We start from the raw sequence: 25,625 nt of genomic DNA on the forward strand, positions 1-25,625 counted from the left end.
GGTTAGTGTTTGTGAGGCCGGTTGGACGTACAGCCAAATTCTCTAAAACGACGTTGGAGGCGGCTTATGGTAGAGAAACGAACATTCAATTCTCTGGCAACAGCTCTGGTGGACATTTCTGCAGTCAGCATGCCAATTGCACGCTCCCTCAAAACTTGAGACCATCTATGGCATCGTGTTGTGTGACAAAACTGCACATTTTAGAGTGAACTTTTATTGTCCCCAGCACAAGGTGCACCTGTGTAATGATCATGCTGTTTAATCAGTTTCTTGATATGCCACACCTGTCAGGTGGATGGATTATCTTGGCAAAGGAGAAATGCTCACCAACAGGGATGTAAACAAATTTTTGCACAACATTTGAGAGAAATAAGCTTTCTGTGCGTATGGAACATTTCTGGGATCTTTTATTTCAGCTCATGAAACATGGGACCAACACTTTACATGTTGCGTTCATATTTTTGTTAATTATATGTGCTATTTTTGCAATACAGTTGTCACGGTCGTCTATGTCGTCCAAGTATGACCAAGGCGCAGCGTGTCCAAGAAACATGACTTTATACAATAAACGTAACTATTATACAAAACAAAAGACGACTCAATGAAGTCCACGGTACACTCACCGAAACGGAACAAAAACCCACAAAAAACAAGGAGAAACCACACAGTTTAAATATGGCTCCCAATCAGAGATAACGAGCCGACAGCTGACACTCGTTACCTCCGATTGGGAGTCATATGACTAATCAAGAACAATCACCAAACATAGAAATACACCCAAACAATGAAAATGAACAACCCTGGCTCAATAATCAAAGTCCATGGAGCCAGAGTGTCACAGTACCCCCCCCTAAAGGTGCGAACTCCGGGCGCACCAGCATACAGTCTAGGGGAGGGTCTGGGTGGGCGTCTGTCCATGGTGGCGGCTCTGGCCCAGGTCGTGGTCCCCACCCCACCTTAGTCACTATCCGCTTCCGTAGCCCCCTCCACATGACCACCCCCCAACTAAACCCCACTGGATTAAGGGGGCGGCACCGGACTAAGGGGCAGCACCGGACTAAGGGGCAGCACCGGACTAAGGGACAGTACCTGACTAAGGGGCAGCACCGGCCTGAGGGGCAGCACCGGACTGAATGGCGGATCCTGGCTGGCTGGCTCTGGCGGATCCTGGCTGGACGGCTCTGGCGGATCCTGGCTGGACGGCTCTGGCGGATCCTGGCTGGCGGAAGGCTCTGGCTGATCCTGTCTGGCAGAAGGCTCTGGCTGATCCTGTCTGGGCGGAAGGCTCTGGCTGATCCTGTCTGGCAGAAGGCTCTGGCTGATCCTGTCTGGCGGAAGGCTCTGGCTGATCCTGTCTGGCAGAAGGCTCTGGCTGATCCTGTCTGGCGGAAGGCTCTGGCTGATCCTGTCTGGCGGAAGGCTCTGGCTGATCCTGTCTGGCGGAAGGCTCTGGCTGATCCTGTCTGGCGGAAGGCTCTGGCTGATCCTGTCTGGCGGAAGGCTCTGGCTGATCCTGTCTGGCGGAAGGCTCTGGCTGATCCTGTCTGGCGGAAGGCTCTGGCTGATCCTGTCTGGCGGAAGGCTCTGGCTGCTCCTGTCTGGCGGAGAGCTCTAGCGGCTCCCGGTCTGGCGGACGGCTCTGAAGGCTCATGGCAGACGGGCGGCTTTGCAGGCTCAGTACAGACGGGCAGTTCCTGCGGCGCTTGGCAGACGGACAGTTCAGACGGCGTTGGGCAGACGGGCAGTTCAGGCGCCGTTAGGCAGACGGGCAGTTCAGACGGCGTTGGGCAGACGGACAGTTCAGGCCCCGTTGGGCAGACGGCAGACTCTGGCCGTCTGAGGCGCATCGTAGGCCTGGTGCGTGGTGCCGGAACAGGAGGTACCGGGCTGAGGACACGCATCTCAGGGCTAGTGCGGGGAGAAGCAACAGGGCATGCTGGACCCTGGGGACGCACCGTAGGCCTGATGCGTGGTGCCGGAACTGGAGGTACCGGGCTGAGGACACGCATCTCAGGGCTCGTGCGGAGAGCAACAACAGGACGCACAGGACTCTGGGGACACACAGGAGGCTTGGTGCGTGGTGTATGCACTGGTGGTAAAGGGCTGGAGACACGCACCATAGAGCCAGTGCGTGGAGGAGACACAGGGCTCTGAAGACGCACTGGAAACCTGGTGCGTGGTGTAGGTACTGGTGGTACTGGGCTGGAGCGAGGAGGTGGTACCGGAAATACCGGACCGTGCAGGCGTACTGGCTTCCTTGAGCACTGAGCCTGCCCAACCTTCCTGGGTTGATGCTCCCCGTCGCCCGACCAGTACGGGGAGGTGTAATAACCCGCACCCGGCCTATGTGGGCGAACCGGGAACACCATGCGCAAGGCTGGTGCCATGTACGCCGGCCCGAGGAGACGCACTGGTGACCAGCTGCGTGGGACCGGCTTCATGACATCCGGCTCAACACTCAATCTAGCCCGGCCGATACGTGGAGCTGGACTGTACCCGAACCGGGCTATGCCTGCGTACAGGAGACACCATGCGCTCAACTGCGTAACACGGTGTCTGCCCGTACTCTCGCTCTCCACGGTCAGTCCAGGGAGTAGGCGCAGGTCTCCTACCTGACTTCGCCACACTCCCTCTTAGCCCCCCCCCAAGAAATTCTTGGGTAGTACCCACAGGCTTCCAGTCTTGCCTCCGTGCTGCCTCCTCATATCGCCGCCTCTCGGCTTTATCTGCCTCCAGCTCTTCACGAGGACGGCGATATTCTCCCGGTTGTGCCCAAGGCCCCTTACCATCCAGAATCTCCTCCCATGTCCATGAATCCTTTATGGGTGGATATAAATCCTGTGTAGGTGGATCCTGTTGCCGCTTGACACGCCGCTTGGTCCTTTTATGGTGGGTTTTTCTGTCACGGTCGTCTATGTCGTCCAAGTATGACCAAGGCGCAGCGTGTCCAAGAAACATGACTTTATACAATAAACGTAACTATTATACAAAACAAAAGACGACTCAATGAAGTCCACGGTACACTCACCGAAACGGAACAAAAACCCACAAAAACCAAGGAGAAACCACACAGTTTAAATATGGCTCCCAATCAGAGATAACGAGCCGACAGCTGACACTCGTTACCTCCGATTGGGAGTCATATGACTAATCAAGAACAATCACCAAACATAGAAATACACCCAAACAATGAAAATGAACAACCCTGGCTCAATAATCAAAGTCCATGGAGCCAGAGTGTCACAACAGTATGCGTTATTTATTTCCTAGAGAGGGAAAGGTCAACAGTGACAAATAGTTGGTTTCTCTCTCTCCTCTTTTCTCTCTCCCCCCACTATTCTTCTTCCCTCCCGCCTTGCTACAGGTGGTCCTGTGTTTTTCCCCGGTAGGGTTCACCCTGCGTACCCGTGCTCGTAAGTTCCCGGCCCTGGTCAACTGTACGGCCATAGACTGGTTCCACTCCTGGCCTCAGCTGGCCCTACAGTCTGTCAGCACCACCTTCATAGAGAAGATACCTGACTTGGAGGTAAACAACAGTCTGAAGACGCATCACAATCACATAGACAGTGGATGATAATTATTGAAAACATTCATTTATGTTTGCATATCCATGTTCTCTCTAACCTCTGTAGCCGGATGTCCGTGCGTCCATCAGTGAGTTTATCTCCTACGCCCATACCAGTGTTAACGAGGTGAGAGATTGAGAAATAATTTTACTTTACGACATAAAGGTTCATCATAGTTATATAGATCATTGGTGTAATAAATCAATTGACATATAATTTGAATGTAATATTGAATGTACTTCATTGTCTAAATGTGTTCTAGGTGAGTGTGAAGTACCAGCAGAATGAGAAGCACTTCAACTACACCACTCCCAAGAGCTTCCTAGAGTTTATGAAGCTGTACGGTAACCTACTGGGGACAAAACGCAGAGAGCTCACCCAGAAGATGGAGAGACTGGAGAACGGCCTGCAGAAACTACAGACCACAGCCTCACAGGTCAGTCAGACTCACAGCCTGCCATACACCACACACACACACACACACACACACACACACACACACACACACACACACACACACACACACACACACACACACACACACGCACACACACACAAACACATACACGCACACACACACGCACACACACAGGAACACACTTAGTCTCTCCCTTTCTGCCTTCTCTCTCTCTCTCGCTCTCTCTCTCTCGCTTTCTCTCTCTCTCTGATCCATCTCTCTACCTACCCTCCATCCCTCTCCACTCCCTTCTCAGGTGGAGGATCTGAAGGCTAAGTTAGCGGTCCAGGAAGTAGAGTTGTGGCAGAGGAACACAGACACAGAGGCGCTCATCTCTAAGATCGGCCAACAGACAGACAAACTCAACCAGGAGAGGGCTGTGGCAGACGCAGAGGAACAGAGGGTACGAGTGAGCATGTGTGCACGTGGGCCTTGATCAGTTTTAATGAATCCTTAGAAATCAAAATGGTATTACTAGTAATTATTAGGTAATTACCATTTTGATGTGTCAGTTCTAAGTTTACATTTGTAATGTATACGTGTTTAGTGTGTAGTGCTGTGTGTTGTTGTCCTTAGGTAGGAACCATCCAGGCTGAGGTGACCACGCAACAACAGCAGAGTGAAAAGGACCTGGCTAAGGCTGAACCTGCCTTACAGGCAGCTAACGCAGCCCTCAACACACTCAACAGGGTAAAACACACACAGCTCTACAGGCAGCTAACGCAGCCCTCAACACACTCAACAGGGTAAAACACACACAGCTCTACAGACAGCTAACGCAGCCCTCAACACACTCAACAGGGTAAAACACACACAGCTCTACAGACAGCTAACGCAGCCCTCAACACACTCAACAGGGTAAAACACACACAGCTCTACAGGCAGCTAACGCAGCCCTCAACACACTCAACAGGGTAAAACACACACAGCTCTACAGACAGCTAACGCAGCCCTCAACACACTCAACAGGGTAAAACACACACAGCTCTACAGGCAGCTAACGCAGCCCTCAACACACTCAACAGGGTAAAACACACACAGCTCTACAGGCAGCTAACGCAGCCCTCAACACACTCAACAGGGTAAAACACACACAGCTCTACAGGCAGCTAACGCAGCCCTCAACACACTCAACAGGGTAAAACACACACAGCTCTACAGGCAGCTAACGCAGCCCTCAACACACTCAACAGGGTAAAACACACACACCTCTACAGACAGCTAACGCAGCCCTCAACACACTCAACAGGGTAAAACACACACAGCTCTACAGACAGCTAACGCAGCCCTCAACACACTCAACAGGGTAAAACACACACAGCTCTACAGACAGCTAACGCAGCCCTCAACACACTCAACAGGGTAAAACACACACAGCTCTACAGACAGCTAACGCAGCCCTCAACACACTCAACAGGGTAAAACACACACAGCTCTACAGACAGCTAACGCAGCCCTCAACACACTCAACAGGGTAAAACACACACAGCTCTACAGACAGCTAACGCAGCCCTCAACACACTCAACAGGGTAAAACACACACAGCTCTACAGACAGCTAACGCAGCCCTCAACACACTCAACAGGGTAAAACACACACAGCTCTACAGGCAGCTAACGCAGCCCTCAACACACTCAACAGGGTAAAACACACACAGCTCTACAGGCAGCTAACGCAGCCCTCAACACACTCAACAGGGTAAAACACACACAGCTCTACAGGCAGCTAACGCAGCCCTCAACACACTCAACAGGGTAAAACACACACAGCTCTACAGACAGCTAACGCAGCCCTCAACACACTCAACAGGGTAAAACACACACAGCTCTACAGACAGCTAACGCAGCCCTCAACACACTCAACAGGGTAAAACACACACAGCTCTACAGACAGCTAACGCAGCCCTCAACACACTCAACAGGGTAAAACACACACAGCTCTACAGGCAGCTAACGCAGCCCTCAACACACTCAACAGGGTAAAACACACACACCTCTACAGACAGCTAACGCAGCCCTCAACACACTCAACAGGGTAAAACACACACAGCTCTACAGACAGCTAACGCAGCCCTCAACACACTCAACAGGGTAAAACACACACAGCTCTACAGGCAGCTAACGCAGCCCTCAACTGGGTAACAAACAAAACACATACATGATTTGAATCATGAACTTAATACATGACTGGGCTTAAAGGCCAAATTCAATCATAAACGTGATTTTCTTGTGTTTTATATATATTTCCACACTATGAGTTTGGAATAATATTGTGAAAATGATGATAATGCCCTTTTAGTGTAAGAGCTGTTTGAAAAGACCGCCAGAAATGTCAGCCTGTTGTGGTGGAACTGAGTTTTGGCCTGCCTGGTGACATCACCAGGTGGTAGCTTAGTTAATAGACCAATAAGAAAGAGAGTTCCAAACCTCTCTGCCAATAACGGATAGTCTTCAGTTTTCCCCTCCCCACTCAGACCACTCCGACAGTCCTATCAAAATTCTTGCTTGAGAAATTGCTCTTAGCTAAGAAGTCTTTTTTTTGGAGGGACCATTTTAATTGAAAACAATCACAGTAAGGTACTTAATTGCTACCCATTAAAAAGCTCTGACGAAGGCCTTGAGGCCGATACGTAAAGCTTAATAAAGAGCAGTTTGTAGGTTTCTTCTTTTTTCTCTCATGTTATTCAACTGTTACCATGCACCTGCAACAAAGATAGCTCAGATGTGCGAGTGCCTTTTGAATTTTAATACTAATTGCTACCCAGAAATTATTCGATATTGAGATAAAAACAGGTATATTGGACCATTAATACATGATCTTTTTAATATAATGTAATTCCTAATAATGTGTGTGTGTGTTCTCCCCCTAGCTGAACCTGACAGAGTTGAGGACGTTCCCTAACCCCCCAGCCATAGTGACTAACGTGTCTGCTGCTGTCATGGTGCTACTGGCTCCTCATGGTAAATTACCCAAAGACCGCAGCTGGAAGGCAGCAAAAGTTGTCATGAGCAAGGTCAGTATGTGTGTGTGTGTTGTCTGTGTGAACATATCCCTGAGGTCGTCTGTCTGGCCGTCCGTGTGTCTGTGTCACTGTGTGTTAACGGCAGTGTTTCAGAGTGTGTACGCCCGTGTGTGTCCATGCCCAGGTGGATGACTTCCTACAGGCGTTGGTGAACTTTGACAAGGAGCACATCCCTGAGGCGACAGTGAGGTGTGTGAGAGATGAGTTCCTCAGTGACCTAGAGTTTAACCCTGAGTTTGTCAGACTCAAATCCTCTGCCGCCGCTGGCCTCTGTGCCTGGGTCACCAACATCATACGCTTCCACGAGGTACACCACACACACACTGTATACAGATGCACACACACAAACTGAACACGTAACTGCATGTATAATAACCAAATACAGTCTTACCTCTTGTCCATTTGAAAAGCAGCATCTGCTCAAAGCTAGGGAAGAGTAGTGTTCGTTAGCTTGTGTTATTTTTCTCACAGTGTCCTTTTCCTTTCCTCTCCTACTGCTATACATAGATGTATGTAAGTATCTCTCTCACCTAATACCCTGAGGTTGGCTACCACACATTTTAAGATACTGTATTACCCTTTTGGATGTTTGTAACTTAAACTGATGTTATAGTATGTGAATTTGTGAGCGTGCTTGTGCATGTGTGTGTGTTAATATGTGTGTTTCCTCTCCAGGTGTTCTGTGAGGTGGAGGTGAAGAAGCTGTGTCTGTCTCAGGCTAATGCTGACCTGGCTGAGGCTGCAGACAAACTAGAAGCCATTAGGAAGAAACTAGCTGTGAGTCTCTCTCTCTCTCTCTCTCTCTCTCTCTCTCTCTCTCTCTCTCTCTCTCTCTCTCTCTCTCTCTCTCTCTCTCTCTCTCTCTCTCTCTCTCTCATATTTTCCCTTAACTGTGTGTGTGTTGTAGGAGTTGGACAGTAGTCGGGACACCCTGACGGCTGCGTTTGAGAAGGCTACCTCTGAGAAGCTTCGCTGTCAGGACGAGGTCAACCACACCAACAAGACCATCGAACTGGCCAATCGCCTCGTCAAAGGACTTGAGGTGAGGAGCTGGCTGACCAATAGGAGCTCCGTTTGTTTGTTGTCATGCTACTTCAGAAGGTTTCCAAACATTAACAGCACGTTTTTCCATTGGTGGATAATGTTTGTGTGTGTTTCAGTCGGAGAATGTGCGTTGGGCCCACTCTGTAGCTGGGTACCATGAGCAGGAGGAGACTCAGTGTGGAGACATTCTGCTGACTGCAGCCTTCATCTCCTACGCTGGATCCTTCTCTAAGAAGTACCGCAGAGAACTCCTGGAGAACCTCTGGATGCCCTTCCTACGTGGCCAGAAGGTCCTTCTCTCCTCTCATCTCTTCTCTCTCTCTTATGCTCCCCCTCTCCTATTCCCTTCCCTCTCAGATTCCCATCCCAATGACAGAGGGGTTAAATCCAGTGTGTATGCTAGCAGACCTCTCCTCCTCTCGTCTCCTCCCTCTCTCAGGTCCCCATCCCAATGACAGAGGGGTTAGATCCAGTGTGTATGCTGACTGATGATGCTACCGTGGCTCAGTGGAACAACGAGGGGTTGCCGGGAGACAAGATGTCCACTCAGAACGCCACCATCCTCACCAACTGTGAGCGTAGAGAACGTTTTACACTATCTACACCTTTATGTCCATGCTACAGATGTAAGATCTTAACTTGATCACCCTGATGCAGGTGAACTTTCCTGCAATTTGAGGTTTAAAAGGGCTTCTGTAGTTGGTAATTTCCACTTTGAAATTTCAGACTGGATTTTCCCTTACATAAATGTCCATTAATTATAAACCTCATAATAATTCACATTTCCTGTTGCAACAGGATTATTATCCTGCTGTAGCAAACTGGCTCAAATTAAGATCCTACATCTGTAAACGTATAGCAATTGCCACATTAGCTCATCAATGTTTGTTCCTTCTTTGTGTGCTCCCAGGTGAACGCTGGCCACTGCTCATTGACCCCCAACTGCAGGGCATCAAGTGGATCAAGATTCGCTATGGCAACAGCCTCAAGGTTGTCAGCCTGGGAGAGAAAGGGTGAGATCGCACTCCTCTCCTCTGTCATCCCTCCATCCTACTCTCCCCTCTCCTGAATGGCTCACCCAAACAGACGTATCTGTTAAGCTTGCTCTCTCAGTAGGTACAGTGGGGGAAAAAAGTATTTAGTCAGCCACCAATTGTGCACGTTCTCTCACTTAAAAAGATGAGAGAGGCCTGTAATTTTCATCATAGGTACACGGCAACTATGAGAGACAAAATGAGATTTTTTTTTCCAGAAAATCACATTGTAGGATTTTTTATGAATTTATTTGCAAATTATGGTGGAAAATAAGTATTTGGTCAATAACAAAAGTTTCTCAATACTTTGTTATATACCCTTTGTTGGCAATGACACAGGTCAAACGTTTTCTGTAAGTCTTCACAAGGTTTTCACACACTGTTGCTGGTATTTTGGCCCATTCCTCCATGCAGATCTCCTCTAGAGCAGTGATGTTTTGGGGCTGTCGCTGGGCAACACGGACTTTCAACTCCCTCCAAAGATTTTCTATGGGGTTGAGATCTGGAGACTGGCTAGGCCACTCCAGGACCTTGAAATGCTTCTTACGAAGCCACTCCTTCGTTGCCCGGGCGGTGTGTTTGGGATCATTGTCATGCTGAAAGACCCAGCCACGTTTCATCTTCAATGCCCTTGCTGATGGAAGGAGGTTTTCACTCAAAATCTCACGATACATGGCCCCATTCATTCTTTCCTTTACACGGATCAGTCGTCCTGGTCCCTTTGCAGAAAAACAGCCCCAAAGCATGATGTTTCCACCCCCATGCTTCACAGTAGGTATGGTGTTCTTTGGATGCAACTCAGCATTCTTTGTCCTCCAAACACGACGAGTTGAGTTTTTACCAAAAAGTTATATTTTGGTTTCATCTGACCATATGACATTCTCCCAATCCTCTTCTGGATCATCCAAATGCACTCTAGCAAACTTCAGACGGGCCTGGACATGTACTGGCTTAAGTAGGGGGACACGTCTGGCACTGCAGGATTTGAGTCCCTGGCGGCGTAGTGTGTTACTGATGGTAGGCTTTGTTACTTTGGTCCCAGCTCTCTGCAGGTCATTCACTAGGTCCCCCCGTGTGGTTCTGGGATTTTTGCTCACCGTTCTTGTGATCATTTTGACCCCACGGGGTGAGATCTTGCGTGGAGCCCCAGATCGAGGGAGATTATCAGTGGTCTTGTATGTCTTCCATTTCCTAATAATTGCTCCCACAGTTGATTTCTTCAAACCAAGCTGCTTACCTATTGCAGATTCAGTCTTCCCAGCCTGGTGCAGGTCTACAATTTTGTTTCTGGTTTCCTTTGACAGCTCTTTGGTCTTGGCCATAGTGGAGTTTGGAGTGTGACTGTTTGAGGTTGTGGACAGGTGTCTTTTATACTGATAACAAGTTCAAACAGGTGCCATTAATACAGGTAACTATTGGAGGACAGAGGAGCCTCTTAAAGAAGAAGTTACAGGTCTGTGAGAGCCAGAAATCTTGCTTGTTTGTAGGTGACTAAATACTTATTTTCCAACATAATTTGCAAATAAATTCATTAAAAATCCTACAATGTGATTTTCTGGAAAAAAAATGCTCAATTTGTCTGTCATAGTTGACGTGTACCTATGATGAAAATTACAGGCCTCTCTCATCTTTTTAAGTGGGAGAACTTGCACAATTGGTGGCTGACTAAATACTTTTTTCCCCCACTGTATGTAGGTATGTTTGATGTGTTCTACCTAAGGCCCATTTTCCCAGGTATGTGGATGTGATAGAGCAGGCAGTGGTGACAGGAGACACTGTTCTCATAGAGAATCTGGAGGAGACCATCGACCCTGTCATAGACCCTCTACTGGGACGACACACCATCAAGAAGGGCAGGTAACATATACTCACACTCACACACACACACACACACACACACACACACACACACACACACACACACACACACACACACACACACACACACACACACACACACCACATCATCAAAAAGGGCTGGTAATACACACTCCTCCTCTCACCCTCTCCCTCTCTCTCCACCAGTTGTATAAAGGTGGGGGATAAAGAGTGTTTCTTCCACCCAGCGTTCAGACTGATCCTCCACACTAAGCTGGCTAACCCCCACTATAAGCCTGAGATCCAGGCCCAGACCACCCTCATCAACTTCACTGTTACAAGAGACGGCCTGGAGGACCAGCTGCTGGCCCAGGTGGTCAATCTGGAGAGGCCCGATCTCGAGCACCTCAAGGTGGGATAGATGGCTATGTCCCCTGTCCTTTCTGGCTCTCTCAGCCTCTTCCTTCTTGACCTCATATGGTTACAACGTGTTCACAACATGACACTTGAAGTTTGGTTGTGGTTGGTTTCTGCATAGTTGTGATACTGTATGGCTCAGTTGGTAGAGCAGGGTGCTTATAACACCAGGGTTGTGGGTTTGAATCCTGGGGCCACCCACATGTAAAATGTAGGCATGAAATGATGGTAAGTTGCTTTGGATAAAAGTGTCTGCTAAATGATTTATATTATTAAAGTTTGTTAATAATGGTTGGGGTTGTGTTGTGGTTGTATAATGGTTGCAGAGTGACCTGACCAAGCAGCAGAACCTGTTTAAGATCGAGCTGAAGCTGTTGGAGGATGAACTGCTGGGGCGTCTCTCTGCTGCTGAGAGCAACTTCCTAGGAGACAACGTCCTGGTGGAGAAACTAGAGACCACCAAACACACGGCCGCGGAGATCGAGATGAAGGTGAGAGAGAGAGAGAGAGAGAGAGAGAGAGAGAGAGAGAGAGAGAGAGAGAGAGAGAGAGAGAGAGAGAGAGAGAGAGAGAGAGAGAGAGAGAGAGAGAGAGAGAGAGAGAGAGAGAGAGAGAGAGAGAGAGAGAGAGAGAGAGAGAGAGAGAGAGAGAGAGACTCACAGATAGTTTCTTCCTGATGGCTTCTAGTTTGTCCGCAGCCTCAGCCAGGTCAGCATTACAGAGAGAGAGAGAGAGAAATGAGACAGATAAATAGCTAAACTGTGCTGATCGATAATATGCTGTTTTGGGATGTAGGTTCTGGAGGCGAAGGTGAACGAGGTGAAGATCAACGAGGCTAGAGAACACTACCGCCCCGTAGCGGTCAGATCCTCTCTGCTCTACTTCATCATGAATGACCTCAACAAGATCAACCCCATGTACCAGTTCAGCCTCAAGGTTACCAACAGCACTTTGTATTTCATTTAACCTTTATTTATACAGGTAATTCGATACATGTCCGAATGGACCAGTACAGACCAGATAACAAATAGATTATAGCTTTCTTGCTGATCTAGGCTTATCTTTCTCTTTCACTGTCTCCCTCTAACTCCCTCCCTGTAGGCGTTTAACGTGGTGTTCCACAAGGCGGTGGAGCAGGCAGAGGTGTGTGAGGACGTGAGGAGCAGAGTTAACACTCTAATAGACGACATCACCTACTCCACCTTCAACTACATCAGCAGAGGCCTGTTTGAGAGAGACAAACTCACCTTCACTGCTCAACTCGCCTTCCAGGTGTGTGTGTGTGTGTGGGGGAGAGGGGGCTGTGTGTGTGTCTGTGTGTTTTCCTAGTTCTAACAGTGTGTTCCCTGTTCTCCAGTTGTTGCTGATGAGTAAGGAGATAGACGTACGAGAACTAGATTTCCTGCTCCGCTTCAACATCGACCACAGCTACATCTGTCCTGTAGATTTCCTCTCCAACCAGGCCTGGAGTGCCATAAAGGTACCACACACACACACACACACACACACACACACACACACACACACACACACACACTCTCACTCTCACACTCATACTCAAACACACAAACATGCATTTCCCCTCTTCTCCTCTAGACAATGAGTTTCACTGATGAGTTTCGTGGTTTGGACCGGGACATCGAGGGCTCCCCTAAACGCTGGAAAAAGGTGGTAGAGTCCGAGTGTCCGGAGAAAGAGAAGTTTCCTCAAGAGTGGAAAACAAAAAGTTCCCTACAGAAACTCATCATGATGAGAGCCCTGAGGCCTGATAGGATGACTTACGCTGTCAGGTGACCGCACTCTAACAATACCCACCACCTCCCAACACACACAGGATAGTTGAAGGCACATAATGTACCTTATCTCCCCTCCTGTCCTTTTTACTCCTTACTGCCGCCTTCTCTCCTCTTCTCTCCCTCTCTCCTCTTTCTTTCTCCCCCTCTCCTCTTCTCCTCTTCTTCTCTCTCTTTCTCCCTCTCCTCTTCTCTCCCTCTTCTCTCCCTCTCCTCTTCTCTCATCTTCTCTCCCTCTCCTCTTCTCTCCTCTTCTCTCCCTCTCCTCTTCTCTCCCTCTCCTCTTCTCTCCCTCCATCCCCATCTTTTATATGTCTCTGGCAAATTATAATGACGATCAATCTCCCTCCACATACCCTCCCCTCGCTCTCGCGCACTCTCTTTCTGTCTGTAGGAACTTTGTGGAGGAGAAGTTGGGGGTGAAGTATACAGAGGGGAGGAAGACAGAGTTTGCTAAGTCCTTCAGAGAGAGTAGACCCTCTCAAAGACGTGGAGTCACTGGGTAACACTAAGACAACTAATTTTGTAATGTAAAGATCACTGTAAATCTGCATGAATATGACACACACACACACACTGAGAAAATATTGTTTCCATGGTAACAGGCAGGAAGTTGGGGTTCACCATAGACCTGGGGAAACTCCACAATGTGTCTTTGGGTCAGGGTCAGGAGGCTGTGGCTGAGGTCGCCATGGAGATGGCTGCTAAGGAGGGACACTGGGTCATTTTACAGGTATGGCTATCCTGCTATATACTGTACATAAAACATAATACATTCATTCATCATTGCATCCATCCATCCTTCCATCCATTCATTGTTTCATTAATCAATTTATTAGTTTGTTCGCGCTTACATTTGTTCATCCATCCATCCATTCATCCATCCATCCATTCATCCATTCATTCATTCATTCATTCATTCATTCATTCATTCATTCATTCATTCATCTCTGTCAGAATATCCACCTGGTGGCTCGCTGGCTGGGGTCGTTGGAGAAGCTTCTGGAACGCTGCTGTGAGGGCAGTCACCAGGACTACAGAGTGTTTATGAGTGCTGAGCCTGCCCCCACACCACAGGAGCACATCATCCCTCAGGTACACACACACACACATACACACACATGCATTTATAATAACACGGTGTGTTTTCCTAATTTAAAAGTGTGTTTGTTCTCCTCTCCTCACTCAGGGCATCCTGGAGAATGCCATCAAGATCACCAACGAGCCTCCCACTGGCATGCATGCCAACCTTCATGCTGCTCTGGACAACTTCGACCAGGTACAGGAATGTGTGTATTAATGTCTGTCTGTCCACTGGTGTTAGGGATGGGCAATTGAAATTATTGTTCAAAATAATCTCATCAAATGTTTGATTCACACTTTATAATAATGTCCAGTAATAGATCATTTATAAGGCTATTATAAACAGTTCTCACTTTTACTAATTGCTGTTTCTACATTTGCAAATGTTAGTAAGCTATACATAGTTATTTATAAACTTTCAAATGAATTATTGGATAATTTATTAGATGTTTAATATAGACCCTTATAAAACATTTACTAATCATTAGTAAAGTACAGTGGTGTAAAGTAACTAAGTAAAAATACTTTGAAGTACTACTTTGAGGTATCTGTACTTTACTTGAGTTTTTATATTTTCTACAACTTTTACTTCTACTTGACTACATTCTGAAATAAAAGATGTGCTCGTTACATTTCTAATGCTCAGGCAGGACAGCAAAACGGTCAAATTCATGTACTTATTAAGAAAAATGCATCCCTACTGCCTCTGATCTGGTTTGTAAAAGATTGTTGAACTGTGTCCCTGGATTCCCATAAATAAATAAAAAATAAAGGCAATTAGCATAATATAAGGAATTTGATATATAGCCTTTGCTTTCACTTTTGATACTTAAGTACATATAAAACCAGATACTTTTAGACTTTTAGTGAAGTAGTATTTTACTGGGTGACTTTCACTTTTACTTGAGTCATTTTCTTTACTTTTACTCAAGTTTTACTGAATTGGGTACTTTTTCCACCACTGGTAAAGTATTATCTCCACCAAGATCTCAAAATGACATGGAAAATATCAATTGTAAAATAATAAGGACACAACACTGGATGTTTAAGAGAATATATATAGCATTTTATTCCAAAACAGTCACACTGTTCGTTCAAGTTCATCAGAACCAATGGTCCTCAAACGAACCCCTGTCCCCCAGAACTGTCCAGTCCTGTGCTTGCTGTGGGGGAACATGGGTGTTCACTTCACAGTCTAAAGCGGCAGGGTTGCAGCTTGTCTGTTCAACCATGATCTGAGCACTAGCCCACTCACACAAGGGTGCCTCCTTCCCTCCCGTGGTAGAAAGTGCACATCTCACACAGTCAGAACAGTAGGCTGGTAGGCTGCAGCCTGTGTGATGTGAGCACTAGCACAGTCACTCGTGTGCCTCCAATCCTCCCGTGGTAGGCAGTGCACACGTCAGACAGTCAGCTGGTACAGTAGATAGTAAGCTACAGCCTCAGTCCTCTACACATTCATACCTACCGATTTGTGTTCTCTTTCAAGCCAAATTAACCCTCATATTAACCCTTAAAATCTATAAATAATATTTTCCCATCAAAGCTCACCCTCTACCCATTCCCTGAACCAATCCTCCTCCCTCCCATTTTGAAATGTCAGGCTATAGTAGGCCCCTCCCCTCCCCTGGCCCCTTTACCCTAGGTCCCTCACTGAGTGCTGTACACACCGCTGAGCAGGCGGCTCTTCTTCTCCTCCTTCTGGCTCTCGTTCTTCAGGTCAGCAAACATCTGGGAGAAGAAGTTAGGGTCTGTGTTCATCTGGAGCATCTTACCACTCATTAGCTTGGTGATGGACATGCAGCGGATCCAGAAGGTCTGCCTGCAGGTCTCCACCAGGAAGGGTCCCAGGGGGTAGGAGATCTGGTTGCCAAAGTAGGAGCAGGTCGTGTAGAGGCAGGTAAGCAGCACGGCTTGCAGCTCATGCAAGGTGGCCACCTCGGAGGAGACCGCTTCGCGGCACAGCATGTAGAGGAAGACCACCATGGCCGGGTTGATGCAGCTCTGGTTCTGATAGCAGTTGTCCAGCAGATAACGGTCAACCACCCGCAGCCACAGCTCCGGGTCCATGGAAGACATGTCCTGGATCAGGTAGCAGCGCCGGCACAGGAACTCACCCAGGCAGCGCAGCAGCTCGCCGGTTGTAGCATGGACCATCACCAGCCTCTTGGGCGTGTCGAGGTCCTGGACGATCACCGTCTGGGGCGTGTCGGGGGCCGTGTTGGAGTTGGTCAAGGGGGCCTTCTCGACCGACGAGGCGGCGTTGTTGGAGCTGTTGGCGATGGCTGGAGTGCTCTGGTACTGGGTGGACAGCTTGTCACAGGATTGAGACTTCTCCAGGGTGAGGGTGGACAAGTTGGAGGAGGACTGAGACTTCTCCAGGTTCTCGTTACTCAGATGGGCGATGTTGTTTTGGTTGGTGTTCTCGTGGGCCTGCACCTTCTTGGAGCCTTTCCTCTTCACAATCCACCTCCATGGCGAGTAGCGCTTCAGGGTCTTGTCTTTGCCGCTCTTACGGGTCTGGACTTCAAAGAAGTGGCCCACCGTGTCCGGCCCATCTTTGAAGTGGACTGCCTTCTCGCGGAGTGAGATAGACATTGCGGATCCCATGGTCAATAGTGCCTGTGGAAAACAAAATGCTTCAATATTAGCAAAATGAAATGCATGGCATCAGTTCAGTAGGCCTATCTAGCTCAGCTCTGGGTGTCTCCCAGATGGCAACCTATTCCCTATATAGTGCACTGCTTTTTACCAAGGCCTATAGGAGTCTGGTCAAAGTAGTGCAATATATAGGAAATAGGGTTCCATGTGGGACATAATCTAAATCAAAGAGGATTAAGCATAGACATTAGGGTTATGTGTTCATAAACATGAGCCATATAACATTTCAAAGCAAAACAAAAATATTACTCACTGATTTCAAGTTGATATGTGAAAAATTGTAAAGATAATTCAATATTTTCTTCGTTAATTGAAAGGTAAAGACGGGTTGTCCAGGTGCTTTGAGTTCAAGGCTGTTATGGTTGTGAACATCGGAATTGTCCAAGGTTCTGAAATCGAGCGTTCTGAAATTGTGTGTCCCCGTCGTAATAAAGAGGCATGTCATAGAGGCAATTTTGTGAAAGATTAAGTTTGATGTTGGCAAAATAAATAAATAACACAAATAAATAAAGTCCGATTTTCGCCATGATAGAATTTGCCTCATATTTGCTATAGCCTAGCTCAATACGTTGAAAACGAAATCATCTTTGAGTGACTGCTACGCTACAGCGTTATATTTCTGGCCTCAATGGATGAATAACATGTATCTGCGAGTGTTTTGCATGGATCTCAATGGTCTGTCAAATTAAATTGGCACCTCTGTCAGGTGCGCGCTTATCTCGTTCACCACCAGACTCTTCTTCCCCCTAAAGGGTGCGTTAGTCATTTCACTTTAGCAATCTACTCCGATAATGAGCATTTAGCCTAGGGACAAATAGGTGCTCGCCTATAATCGCTATTTGAAGTGGGGAGCATACAGGCCTACTTCTATGTCAGGACTGACTGAAGGACTAGCTTAAAATGCGTTATAGAAGTAGGCTAAATAGCCTTTTCGTGTAAAACGCAACATAAGAACCAGCAGTAGCTCAAATAAAAACGTCTAAAACTACACTCCAAAGTTATAAAAAAAGATATACCGTACCAGTTAAAGGTTTGGACACACCTACTCATTCAAGGGTTTTTCTACATTGTAGAATAATAGTGAAGACATCAAAACTATGAAATAACACATATGGAATCATGTAGTAACCAAAAAAGTATTAAACACATAAACATTTATTTTATATTTGAGATTCTTCAAACACCGCTCTTGCTGCTGGTGATTCTCAGATCCACCTCTAGGCAGACGACACCATTTTGTATACATCTGGCCCTTCATTGGACACTGTGTTAACAAACCTCCAAACGAGCTTCAATGCCATACAACACAACCTCCGTAGCCTCCAACTGCTCTTAAACACAAGTAAAATGAAATGCATGCTCTTCACCCGCCCAAAGCCCCATATACTACCCACCACTGCGACCTGTATGCTCTTGTTGGCTGGTCCACACTACATATTCGTTGCCAAACCCACTGGCTCCAGGCCATCTATATATCACTTCTAGGCAAATCCCCTCCTTATCTTAGCTTATCCTAATCTCTGAAGCTGGAGACACTTATCTAACTTCAAGCATCAGTTGTCAGACCACCTTACTGATCACTGCACCTGTACACAGCCCATCTGAAATTAGCCCACCCAACTACCTCATCCCCATATTGTTATTTATTTAGCTAATTTACACCCCAGTATCTCTATTTGCACATTATCTCTTGTACATCTATCATTCCAGTGTTAATACTAATTGTAATTATTTTGCACTATGGCCTATTTATTGCCTTACCTCCATAACTTTCTAGATTTGCACACACTGTATATATTTTCTGTAGTATTTTTGACTTTATGTTTTGTTTTACCCCATATGTAACTCTGTGTTGTTGTTTTTATTGCACTGCTTTGCTTTATCTTGGCCAGGTGGCAGTTGTAAATGAGAACTTGTTCTCAACTGGCTTACCTGGTTAAATAAAGGTGAAATAAAAAAAAATAAAAAATCAGTTGCCTTGATGACAGCTTTGCACACTACTGGCTTCACCTAGAATGCTTTTCCAACAGTCTTGAAGGAGTTCCCACATATGCTGAGCACCTGTTGGCTGCTTTTCCTTCACTCTGTGGTCCGACTCATCCCAAACCATCTCAATTGGGTTGAGGTCGGGGGATTGTGGAGGCAAGGTCATCTGATGCAGCACTCTCATTCGTGGTAAAATAGTCCTTCCACAGGCTGGAGGTGTGTTGGTTCATTGTCCTGTTGAAAAACAAATTATAGTTCCACTAAGCCCAAACCAGATGGGATGGTGTATCGCTGCAGAATGTTGCGGTAGCCATGCTGGTTAAGTGTGCCTTGAATTCTAAATAAATCACAGACAGTGTCACCAGCAAAGCACCCCCACACCATAACACCTCCTCCTACATGCTTTACGGTGGGAAATACACATGCGGAGATCATCCGTTCACCCACACCACGTCTCATAAAGACACGGCAGTTGGAACCATACATCTCCAATTTGGACTCCAGACCAAAGGACACATTTCCATCGGTCTAATGTCCACTGCTCGTGTTTCTTTGCCCAAGCAAGTCTCTTCTAATTATTGGTGTCCTTTAGTAGTGCTTTCTTTGCAGCAAATCGACCACGAAGGCCTGATTCACACAGTCTCCTCTGAACAGTTGATGTTGAGATGTGTCTGCATTTATTTGGTCTGCAATTTCTGAGGCTGGTAACTCTATTTAACTTATCCTCTGCAGCTTAGGTAACTCTGGGTCTTCCATTCCTGTGGCAGTCCTCATGAGAGCCAGTTTCATCATAGCACTTTATGGTTTTTGCGACTGCACTTGAAGAAACTTTCAAAGTTGTTGAAGTTTTCCGTATTGACTGACCTTCATGTCTTAAAGTAATGATGGACTGTCATTTCTCTTTGATTATTTGAGCTGTTCTTGCCATAATATGGACTTGGTCTTTTATCAAATAGGGCTATCTTCTGTATACCACCCCTACCTTGTCACAACACAACTGATTGGCTCAAACACATTAAGAAGGGAAGAAATTCCACAAATTAACTTTTAAGAAGGCACAGCTGTTAATTGAAATGCATTCCAGATGACTACCCCTGTCACGGTTCAGACAGACGACCAGAGGACCACAATTGCGTCACACCAGAAAGTTTATTAAACTTAAGGGAAAAGGGAAGTAGGGAGTGAATGAAGGCTCCAGGGGTAACAGGGATCCCGTCCAATGCGCTGGGTCTGTGCCCCCCCCCAGTGGCAGCGATGCGTCCTATGAAGCCGGTGGTGGGTGGTCCAGAAGTCCGGGATTGAAGAGTAGTCAGGAGTCGTAATGGCAGAAGCAGGTCTGGATCTCCTGAGGCAGAAGAGTATCCAAAAAACAGGCAGGTCCGGGGGTCACAAAACCAGGGGTGAGCCAGAAGCGCGAGCAAACAGGTTCCGGGTGTGAGCTTTGCAGACGATCTGACACCGGAGAGCTGAAAGACAGGGCCTAAAATACTGGGAGAGGTTAGTGGGTAATGCAGCGCAGCTGGCAGAGTAATTAGAGCCGAGCAGAGCAGGGACAGGTGGAGCTAGTTAGGCTGAGTAGAGAGAGGGAGGTGAGCAGAGTGGAAGATAGTGGAAACAAATTAAGGTGGTAACCCGGTGGAGTGAGAGGGCTCATGACAGAACCCCCCCAAGGGACGGCCCCAGAAGTCCCAAGAGCAACACCACGCCGGGCGGGAGGAGGGGAGCCGGAGGAGGGCTAGAACTCCTCCGAACGGTCCGAGTGAACGTCCTCATCCTCGGAGGAAGCCGGAGGGCCGTGGTCGGGAGATGGGACAGGTCCCGAGACAGGATCAGGCACAGGACAGGAAGCCGAGCGGGCCGGACGGTTAGGGACCCCTCTGGGGCGGCCCCTACGGATTGCAGGTTGATCAGGATGCCGTTGGTGGAAAGCGGTGATGAGAGTCCTATCCACAATCCGACTAGCTGGCACCCAGGTCCTTTCCTCAGGTCCATAGCCCTCCCAGTCAATGAGGTACTGGAGACCCCTACCCCTCCGTCTGGACCGAAGCAGGCGGCGGACGGTGTAAACCAGACCACCATCGACGAGCCGTGGAGGAGGAGGACCAGGCGCAGCAGGGACCAGCGGACTCTCATGGATGGGCTTAATCTTAGACACATGGAAAGTGGGGTGCACCCTCAGGGGAATTAGGCAGTTGGAGCCGGACAGCAGTTGGGCTAATCACTCTTATGATAGGGAATGGGCCAATGAACCGAGGTGCCAGCTTCTGCGACTCCACCCTGAGTGGCAGGTTCTTCGATGACAACCACACCCTTTGACCAACATGGTAGGTGGGAGCAGGAATTCTCCGACGGTTGGCCCCGGTAGTGTAGCTGGCAACGGACCTGAGGAGTGTGGCTCGGGCTTGTGACCAGGTGCGGCGACATCGACGGGCAAAAGCAAGTGCAGATGGGCAAGTAACCTCCTCCTCCTGGCTGGCAAATAGAGGAGGCTGGTATCCATAAACACATTGGAAAGGGGACATACCGATGGCAGAGCAGGTCAGAGAATTGTGTGCGTACTCCACCCATGTCAATTGCTGCGACCAGGAGTGGGGGTTGCGTGAAGTCATGCATCGCAGTGCCTTCTCGAGCTCCTGATTAGCCCGCTCTGACTGCCCATTGGATTGGGGATGGAATCCGGAAGTCAGACTGACTGTGGCTCCCAGCAGGTGACAGAACTCCTTCCAAAAAAAGGAGGAGAATTGTGGACCACGGTCAGAAACAACATCCCTTGGCAGTCCGTGGATCCGGAAGACGTGTTCCAGGACCACCTGGGCGGTCTCCTTGGCGGTTGGGAGCTTGGGGAGGGGAATGAAGTGTGCCATCTTGCTGAAACGGTCAACGATGGTGAGAATGACGGTCATGCCACTTGAAGGGGGCAGCCCCGTGACAAAGTCAAGGGCGATGTGAGACCAGGGACGTCTGGGCACAGGCAGGGGCTGCAGCAATCCGGCTGGGGGCTGGCAGGACGACTTGTGTTGGTTGCAGATGGGGCAGGCTTGGACGAATTCCCGTACATCCTTCCTCAGAGAGGGCCACCAGAACCTCTGGGCGAGCAGGTTGTAAGTGCGGGTGGAGCCAGGGTGACAAGCTAGGCGGGAGTCATGTCCCCACTGAATGACCTGGGACCTCAGGTCTTCGGGGGACAAAAAGGCGGTCAGCTGGGCAAGTGCTGGGACCTGGCTGGTTACGGAGAGCCTCCAGCACCTGTTCCTCAACAGCCCAGGTCAGAGCTGCAACGATGCAGGGACTTGGCAGAATCGACACAGGGTCCTTGGAGGGGGTGTCATCCTTCTGGAATTGACGGGAGAGGGCGTCTGGCTTGGTGTTGCGTGATCCAGGCCGGTATGACAGAGTGAAATTAAACCTGGTGAAGAACAGGGCCCAGCGGGACTGCCTGGAGTTCAACCGTTTGGCCGTGCGGATGTACTCCAAGTTCTTATGATCGGTCCAAACGAGAAATGGAATGGTGGACCCCTCCAGCCAGTGACGCCACTCCTCCAAGGCAAGCTTCACAGCCAGCAGCTCACGGTTCCCTATGTCGTAATTGCACTCAGAGGGGGACAACCGACGTGAGAAAAAGGCACAGGGATGGAGCTTCCTATCCTCCGCAGCCCACTGAGAAATCACAGCACCAACTCCCACATCCGAGGCGTCCACCTCCACAATGAATTGCCGGTCCACATCAGGCATCTGGAGGATGGGAGCGGAGGTGAACCTCACCTTGAGGGTACTGAAGGCTTTGTCGGCTGCTGGGGTCCAGGTGAAGGGTTGCTTGGTGCTGGTTAGAGCAGTGAGAGGGGCAGCAACGGTACTGTAGTTCCGGATAAACTTCCTATAGAAGTTAGCAAACCCCAGAAACTGTTGCAGCTTCTTTCTGTTCTCCGGAACTGGCCATGAAGTGACTGCTGATACTTTGGCAGGATCCATTTGGATACTTCCCTCTGCCACTATGTACCCCAGGAAGGCCACTGTCTTGACGTGAAACTCACATTTCTCTGCCTTGGCGTAGAGGGAATTCTCCAGAAGACGATGAAGGACTTGCTGGACATGGCGGGTGTGTTCAGACAGGTTTCTGGAGTAAATTAAGATGTCATCCAGGTAAACGAAGACAAACTTGTTTAACATGTCCCGCAGTACATCATTCACTAGAGCCTGGAACACAGCAGGAGCATTGGTGAGGCCAAAAGGCATAACCAGATACTCGTAGTGGCCTGTTGGTGTATTGAATGCGGTTTTCCATTCATCTCCCTCCCGGATCCGCACTAGGTGGTAAGCGTTTCTGAGATCCAACTTGGTAAAAACAGTGGCTCCCTGGAGCAACTCAAAAGCAGAGGTGAGCAGAGGCAGAGGGTAACGGTTCTTCACTGTGATGTCGTTGAGTCCCCTGTAGTCGATGCAGGGGCGAAGAGATCCGTCCTTCTTCCCCACAAAGAAGAAGCCAGCACCAGCAGGAGATGAAGATGAACGGATTAATCCTGCGGACAGAGAGCCATTGATGTAGTCCTCCATGGACTTTCTTTCAGGAGCAGACAACGAATAAAGACGACCCCTTGGAGGAGCTGTTCCAGGGAGGAGGTCGATGGCACAGTCGTACGGTCGGTGAGGGGGCAGAGATGTGGCTCTTGCTTTGTTAAACACCTCTCTGAGACCATGGTAGCATTCTGGGACATTGGAGAGGTCAGGAGCGGAGTTAGTAGGTACTGGCCGAGGGGGTAGTGCGGCAGCAAGCAGGCAGGTTCGGTGGCAGTCCTCTCCCCACTCCCTGATCACCCCCGGTCACCCAGTCGAGCTGAGGGTTGTGCCGGCGGAGCCATGGGTAACCCAGGATGAGGGGTTGGCCTGGAGAGGGGAGCAGGTGAAACTGGATAGTTTCTTGATGGTTTCCGGACAGACCCATCGAGACCGGGGCCGTGACATGAGTGACCGATCCGAGTAAGTGTCCGTCCAGTGCCCGGGCAGGAATAGGAGGTGTCAAACGGAGGTTCTCCAGTCCCAGTTGGCGTGCCAGCTTGATGTCCATTATGTTGGCTTCGGCGCCAGAATCCACCAGAGCAGCCAGGGTGTGAGTTGAGTCAGAGAGGCGGAGGTGAACTTGCAGCAGGGGTTTGCGGTCGGAGGACTGGATGGTCATTGAACTCAACCGGACTCCCCCTACGCCCGGTGAGCTTCGGCCCTTTAAAGGGCAGGTTACCACACGATGTCCATCACCTCCACAATAGAGGCAGAGGTTTGAGGTGAAGCGGCGCTGGCGCTCTGCAGGAGTGAGGGAGGCTCGCCCGATCTCCATAGGCTCAGACTGATCAAGCTGACCTGGGTGAGTGGCAGTAGATGACAGGAGCCCAGTCGGATCTCTCCGAATGCCGGTAGTAGGTGGACCTTGGCGCCCCCTCTCACGACGACGGGTCTGTATCCTTCTGTCGATCCTGACAGTCAGTGCGATGGCTTCATCAAGAGTGGAAGGCAGTTCATGGGAGACCAACTCGTCCTTGATATAGTCAGCCAAACTATGGAAGAACGCGTCCACCAACGATGGTGTGTTCCAAGAACTTCGTCTAGCCAGGGTTCGGAAGTCGATGGAATGGTCTGCGACTGTACGTCTGCCTTGTCGAATACTGAACAGTTCACGAGACGCCTCTGCGGTGGGTGAATCCAGGTCAAACACCTTCAGCATCTCCTCAGCAAACAGGTCGAAGGTTGCACATGCGGGGGTTTGACGTTCGAACTCTGCTGTTCCCCAGAGTCGAGCTCGGCCCGTCAGGTGAGTGATGGCATACCCAACTTTAGCCCCCTCCGTGGCGAAGGTCCTTGGCTGCAAGGAGAACTGAAGTCGGCAGCTAGTCAGGAATGGCCGGACCTGGGTTGAATCGCCGTTGAACCGCTCGGGGTTTCCAATCTTGGGTTCCCGAGCAGCGGCTGCAATGACCGGGGCAGGTAACTCGGGGGCTGGGCTGGTGGGCAGACTGGCTGGGGTAAGGTTGGTGAGGAGTTGAATGATCATGGCGAGTTGTTGTTGCTGCTGCTGGAACTGCTGCTCATGCTCATCGGTTTCCATGTCGGGGAAAGTGTGCGCTGAGTCCATAATGGTCAGATCGTACTGTCACGGTTCAGACAGACGACCAGAGGACCACAATTGCGTCACACCAGAAAGTTTATTAAACTTAAGGGAAAAGGGAAGTAGGGAGTGAATGAAGGCTCCAGGGGTAACAGGGATCCCGTCCAATGCGCTGGGTCTGTGCCCCCCCCAGTGGCAGCGATGCGTCCTATGAAGCCGGTGGTGGGTGGTCCAGAAGTCCGGGATTGAAGAGTAGTCAGGAGTCGTAATGGCAGAAGCAGGTCTGGATCTCCTGAGGCAGAAGAGTATCCAAAAAACAGGCAGGTCCGGGGTCACAAAACCAGGGTGAGCCAGAAGCGCGAGCAAACAGGTTCCGGGTGTGAGCTTTGCAGACGATCTGACACCGGAGAGCTGAAAGACAGGGCCTAAAATACTGGGAGAGGTTAGTGGGTAATGCAGCGCAGCTGGCAGAGTAATTAGAGCCGAGCAGAGCAGGGACAGGTGGAGCTAGTTAGGCTGAGTAGAGAGAGGGAGGTGAGCAGAGTGGAAGATAGTGGAAACAAATTAAGGTGGTAACCCGGTGGAGTGAGAGGGCTCATGACAACCCCATGAAGCTGATTGAGAGAATGCCAAGAGTGTGCAAAGCTGTC

General features: G+C 49.0%; 1 protein-coding gene and 1 pseudogene across 3 annotated transcripts; one reads left to right on the plus strand and one right to left on the minus strand.

Annotated features, from left to right (window-relative positions):
* LOC121581167 overlaps nucleotides 1-25,625 on the plus strand; it is a 34,701-nt pseudogene that overhangs the window by 2,161 nt on the left and 6,915 nt on the right.
* On the minus strand, nucleotides 15,860-18,990 carry LOC121581172 (cyclin-dependent kinase 5 activator 1-like). Of its 3 annotated transcripts, none has more exons than XM_045224722.1 (2): nucleotides 18,957-18,990; nucleotides 15,860-16,856 (listed from the first exon to the last, which is right to left on the minus strand). In XM_045224722.1, exon 2 carries the CDS (start codon nucleotides 16,842-16,844, stop codon nucleotides 15,885-15,887), a length of 960 nt encoding a protein of 319 aa, XP_045080657.1. In that variant the 5' UTR covers nucleotides 16,845-16,856; nucleotides 18,957-18,990; the 3' UTR covers nucleotides 15,860-15,884. The 3 variants fall into 3 exon arrangements, with proteins under 3 accessions (XP_045080657.1, XP_045080656.1, XP_045080655.1); XM_045224721.1 differs by lacking the exon at nucleotides 18,957-18,990 and adding an exon at nucleotides 18,828-18,846; XM_045224720.1 differs by lacking the exon at nucleotides 18,957-18,990 and adding an exon at nucleotides 17,149-17,973.

Source organism: Coregonus clupeaformis, chromosome 14 (assembly GCF_020615455.1).
Source record: "Coregonus clupeaformis isolate EN_2021a chromosome 14, ASM2061545v1, whole genome shotgun sequence".
Classification (NCBI taxonomy): domain Eukaryota; kingdom Metazoa; phylum Chordata; class Actinopteri; order Salmoniformes; family Salmonidae; genus Coregonus; species Coregonus clupeaformis.